This window comes from Pangasianodon hypophthalmus, chromosome 19 (assembly GCF_027358585.1).
Source record: "Pangasianodon hypophthalmus isolate fPanHyp1 chromosome 19, fPanHyp1.pri, whole genome shotgun sequence".
NCBI lineage: Eukaryota > Metazoa > Chordata > Actinopteri > Siluriformes > Pangasiidae > Pangasianodon > Pangasianodon hypophthalmus.
The window spans coordinates 17784423-17790422 of record NC_069728.1 but is presented as its reverse complement, the minus strand read 5'-3'; the positions used below and the strand labels follow the sequence as shown (position 1 = coordinate 17790422).

Here is a 6000-nt window from a genome sequence, read left to right as displayed (position 1 = left end):
CACCCGAACTTCCAAGAGCTTCTTCTCGACAGAGGCGGAGTCACCGGATGGGTCGGAACATCTCTGAAGCTCCTCCCCTTTAGACATTAGCCAATCAGTGAGCTCTCTCACTGTCGCCATGTACTTCTCGTGCTCGAAAACGACACCTTCTGAAAGACGGACTCTCTCCTGTGAAGAGCGATCAGTTAAACACCAGATATAATTATTTAAAACATTTTTACAACATTTCATCTCATCATTCGACGATCACCTCTGCAGCGGCTCTGACATCATCAAACTGCGCCCTGAGCTGAGCGGTCTCCTCCTCCTTAAAGGCGGGGTCTCCGGTGCGCTTGTACAGCTCAGCGGCGCTCTCCTCTAAATAACACAGCGCCCCCTGATGGTCCTCTACATCAGCTGAGAGCAGGCACAGTCTATCCAGCTGCTGCCTCTTCTCTCGGAGACCCAGCTGAGGCTCCAGAGGACCTTTAACCTCAGCCTCCACCTCCTCCAACCAGGTCCTGAGCTGAGCTTGAGACTCCACAAACAGCCCCCACTGACTCACGGTCCACTCCAGACGGCTAGACACACACACACACACACACACACACACACACATTTTTTAAAAACATTTTATACTGTATATATGTTCACACTGAGGCTCTGATTAAAAATATCACAAATAAATTGAGTGCTGTGGGTGATTTAAGTAAATAATTAGCATAAACGATGTAAGGGAAGGAAACGATATTTAAATGGTTAAGACGTTGGACTTCTGATCGGAAGGTTGAGAGTTCAAATCCCAGCACCACCAAGCTGCCACTGCTGGGCCCTTGAGCAAGGCCCTTAACCCTCAACTGCTCAGTTGAATAAATGAGATAATTGTAAGTCGCCAAAATGCCATAAATATAAATGTAAATGAGGTTTTCCTGTGTGTAATTTATGGAGAAGATTCCATGCCAGATAGCAAAGTAACCACATCGAGGGAAAAATGTGAAATGCCCTATGCATATGTGACATGAGGAAAACGTGCCACACTGAAAAGCAAAACCTTCATTACACTGCTTTATCTCTGCAGTGAAACACATTCAGTAAGGGATCGCTTTTTAAGGAATTAAATGTTGACTTTGCGTCAGAAGTGAAGGTAATTCCCACTGCACTGCATTTCAGTTTCATCACTGTGTTGCAGGCGTGTCATACTGACATGCAATCACCGTTCAATCACAGCCTTAAGCTGTACTTCAGGGTGTGGCTGTACTCCGAGATTAGTGAATTAATGATTTTAGACGGTTTGGCCTTTTTTTAGTCTTTCTACAGAAAATATTTAGGATTTTAACCCCATATCAGAAGTGTTATGTAAATAAAGATTTTTTGAACTGTACCATTATTACCTGTATCATATAACATCAAATATAATACCAACTGTACCATATAACATCAATTTTTACCATATTTGTCATCATTTATTGTCATTTTTAAGGAATCGAAAGAAGGAATAAGAGTGTATGTTACCTGTGGCAGCTCATAGCCCTTAAGAGCAGTGCCGCCCAGGCGTCCTCCACTTCCTGTAGCTTAGAACGGATGACTTCCTGTCCAGCGTCTCCGCTGCTTTTTATGACAAGCTCGCCCTTCCCGGCAGCCATGTTCAACTTTACCTCTCCCTCACCCTTCATTAACAGGATATCCTGTACAGGGCGACATGAAAACACACACACACACACACACACACACACACACACACACACACACACGCAGCTACTGTAGAAATATTCTAAATATATCACCTTCCTTTCAGCCGAAGATGGAGAGCATGGTCAAGGAATGCCACATGAGATGGGTTGTGTAAAATAAAAGTTTATTTACAGCTTTATTATGAATAATGATAATTATGTTGATAGTTAATTATATCCCACAAAGATATACCGTCAACTTAAAATTATTGGCACCCTTTGTATAAATCAGAAAAATAGCCTTAAAAAATAAATAACACAGGAAATGAGTAGTATTTTGAGCTTAACATACGGAATTACTTTAAGACAATATTTCATTTTAAAATAGTGCAAATCGTTCCCTGTAAAATGCTAGTTTAAAAAAATATTGGCACCCCACCATAAATATTTGGTGAAGAACAGAGTCTCTTGTTGCGAAGTCGCAAAGATCTATGATCCTCTTTCATGTAGAACATTTAAAACGGTTTATTATTCTTAGATTAGAGCAATACTTTTTACAGCATTTAATTCCGAAGACTATCTGAGTCTCTGGAATAGTTGCAAAACACTGATTTTGTGTTGTGTGAATGGATAAAGTAGCTTATTTATGTTGAAGTCAAGTGTCAATATGAATATAGGGGGGAAAAATGGATTGTAAGAAATGGGTAAATACAGTTTTGGAATTAATTCTGCAATATCAAACCAAAGTAGGCTTGAAAATCTATAAAAAATGCACTGGCGGACTTTAGATACACGCCTAATTGTGCACTGCTCCTCCAATATCTATGCAGGAACGATCGTTTCTGACCGTGAAAATGGTACATGAGCATGAATGAGGGGAAAAAGCAATAAAATAACACAAATGTAGAGCTCCATGTGTGTAATCATTCTCTTCAAGAGTGCCAATACTTATAGAGTTGACTATATAAATCATTCATATGGATTACTTGTTGTGCCATGACATTCATGTCCTTTAAGAGTGTCATTTAATTGTTTATCAAGTGTCATTTTTTTTCCACAGAATATTTTTACGTAGATTTTTTTTTGTACCAGCCATGTCTATGATCTGTGAATGCAGAGCTCCCTAATATCTCCATCTAGCGCTCACAAGAGCACAAACACACCACTTCCTCACACCAGGAAAAAAAAAGAAGGGCTTACGTAGACATTTTACAAAAACATGTCATTTTATGAGTTTTATGTGTGAGAGCCAACAACGGCTGCCAGTTTAATCTGTGAAACACTTACTCACTAGAGGCCAGAACATAGTGAAGAACTTTTAATCATATATAGAGCAAACAGTGAGGATAAAAATGACAACATTTTTTTTTAAAAAGCCATATTCTAGTAAAAAATAAACCACAACAGGGCAAAGCAGAGTCACTGCTACCAATCCAAAGCTGATTATACAACAGCAATCTGCCAATAATTATGCTTTTTATTTATTAAAGAGTGATACGCTGTACTTTTTAGCCATTTAGAGTTACGTTTATTGTTGTGGAACATCCCAAAAAAAACAAGCTAATTCCTGTTTTTGCTTACATTATAGCAGCTATAAACAGTCGTTCCCTCACCAGCCGCACTTTTTTTTCTCTCTCTCTCAGTTAATACGACTTTTTTGCAGTTTGTCATGTCGCAGCTTTACCTCTGACACTGGAGACTCCTACAATATATATATTTTTTTTTTAAAAAAAAGGCATATTTGCTCGCAAGCACTTTACACTTGTTTTTTTTTCAGGGTTTTTCTGAAAAGTTGAAGCATTCTTTAAAATGCTTCCCATTGGGTTACATATAAAATGAGTGAAGGGAGTCTGATCTTGAGATGAATTCTGCATTGACTTGGACTTGTCTCAGATTGATTTATTAGCATTTGTACTTGGATTTGTCTCAGTCCTGAGCACTGGTCTCGCTAAATAAGGTCTTAGTCTCAACTGAGAGTTTGTAAAAAAAATAATAATAATAATAATGTTGGTGTTGTCTTTTCTTTACGCATGCACAAAATTAGACAAGAAGTAATTCCTTCTTCTAGAAAACAGTGCAATCATCGGGGCAAAACATGAATGAAGCGAATGAAAAGGAGTTGATGGTTTCAGTGTCCATCTGGACTGTCTCAATTTCATTCAGACTCGATCTTGACTTGGCCTCATCCCTCTTAAGACCCGATCCTGACCCGATCTCAGCTCTATCAAGGAGGATTGAGAGCTCTATCTGTCTCCTCATACCTGCACTCGTTCCAGTCTCTCCTCCACCTCTTCTTTGTTCCCCTCGGTGCTCTCCAGCTTCTCCAGCCTGCCCGTCACCTCCTCCAGCCAGTCCCCTACCGCCCTCAGCGCCTCCCCGAAGGCCTGGTACTCCTGCAGGTGGCGCAGTCGAGTCCAGGCCTCCTGAAGCAGAGCCTGATGGGAGGAGAGGAGCTCGGCAGGGACACTGTTCACCTCAGACAAGGGTAGGGAGGCCTGATACAGACGCTCCAGAGACGGCCTGAGAACAAACACACACCGTTTCAGGATGTTTTCTTTTGTTTGATCAGTTGACAAAAGAAATGAATACAGTGTTCAGCCTGTGTTGCTGGTTTTCACCCAAAGGTCCACCATGTAGCATTAATTTGATTAACAGGAAACTAATGTGCGTGGTTAGTAGCGGCAGGACGAAAGTGCGGGTGATCAGGGTGTGTTTTAATAATGACAGGCTTAACACAGGGCAGTAAACGGAAACAAGCGAGGGTCTAAAAAACAAGGAAGTACACTAATATACAGAACTTAAAAACCATAGATCAGAACTAAAGGAACTATAAAGCATAATAAGACTTCTACTCACAATAAATATACAAACGAATCAGGAGCTACTACATAACAGGTAAATGCAATCAGGTAACAGACCAATGACATGACAGGGGCGGAGACAGGACCAAAACAGAGACCAAAACAAAGGCCCATGCCAAAAAAATAAACGAAAGCGCATGGTGATTGCTCCTATAGGATTTTTACTCAGGAATAGGGAATATGTAACATCATTCTTAATATTTCTCAAACAAGATTACACTAAACAACAAAAGCTCATGTAAAAGCAGCTGTGTCTTTATTAAGACAGAAAAACAGTTATGTTATATATGTTGTGTTGTATTTCAACATATATATAGCACTGAAACTATTAAGAAACTTTTAAAGAAGAAAACACTTCAGGATGTGCTGTTGTAGGAAAACCATCAGCAACATGAAGTAGAGTCACTGTTATCACCCTGAAGATGATTTAGATTTTTTTTTTTAATAACAACCCTTCCTGAAGTGTTTCCTCACATATCACAGCAATTTGCCAACACTAACAATGTTTTTTAATTAAAGAATGACAACAGAATTTTTATCAGTATATAGTTACGTTTATTTTTGTGAAATGTCCGTAAAAAAGTTAGTTCCTATTCTCACTTATGTTATAGCTAAGCTATGCAAAGGTGTTGCATACTGGAACACGATTGGCTCTTCTATTTTATGACAAAATAACATTTGCCTGTCAAAAATTCAGCACTCATGTCAGAATATATGATATTTAAAAACTGTGGAAGCTTCTGCATCAGGTTTATTTGATTCTAACATGACATCCCACTTATAAAATTCAGAAAATTTCAAATTCTCTACTACAAGTTTGTCAGTGATGTTAACACTTTTTATAAATAGGAATTGTGTAATTACCGTAAAATGGATAACACACTGTAACACACTTTCTGATCACTTACACTTGTTTTAAAAAAAAAAAAAAAAACAGAAATTCAGAGAAATCACATTAAGGTTGATCTTAAATAATGATCCTTAACATTGAAATACAAGTATTGATTGAATAAATTGATTGACTGTGTTAATTTTTTTCAACAAATAAGGAATATAATAAAACCCATACAGTTTAGACCCGATTGTAACTAAAAAAAACTCATAAAATCATTAAAACAAACCTTCTTGCGAGCAGCTCTCTGTGGATTTCCTCCGCTCTTTTTAGCTGTATGGAGCAGTCAGGGACTCCTGGCTGGCTCGCTCTACACAGAGCTGCCTCTTTCTGCAGGCTTTCCTCCATCTGCTGTAGCCAGTCTCTCAACTCCTCGACACACACCTCCAGCCTAAACATGTTGGTGATTCAATAACAGAAGTGTGTGGTCAAATCCAAAGCACAGTAAGCTGCAGTACATTTTCACTCCTTCCTGCTGTTTTATAGCATCGCAGCTTGCTACATAAATCAATGAAGCATGCTTTAACCTTTACGCAGCCTACATTATTGCAGTCGGGTTATTTTTTTCCTGTCGTACTGCTGTCCAAAGCATTCTGAG

At 39.0% G+C, this 6000-nt stretch overlaps 1 protein-coding gene across 5 annotated transcripts in view; it reads right to left on the bottom strand.

Annotated features, from left to right (window-relative positions):
• syne1a (spectrin repeat containing, nuclear envelope 1a) overlaps window positions 1-6000 on the bottom strand; it is a 217340-nt gene that overhangs the window by 127606 nt on the left and 83734 nt on the right. For all 5 annotated transcript variants that reach the window (XM_034313740.2, XM_034313739.2, XM_053242235.1 and 2 more), the window contains 5 exons: window positions 5632-5793; window positions 3911-4169; window positions 1492-1664; window positions 251-560; window positions 4-168 (listed from right to left, as the gene is read on the bottom strand). In XM_034313740.2, coding sequence (XP_034169631.2) covers window positions 4-168; window positions 251-560; window positions 1492-1664; window positions 3911-4169; window positions 5632-5793 — 1069 coding nt within the window. The remainder of the gene's footprint in view (window positions 1-3; window positions 169-250; window positions 561-1491; window positions 1665-3910; window positions 4170-5631; window positions 5794-6000) is intronic.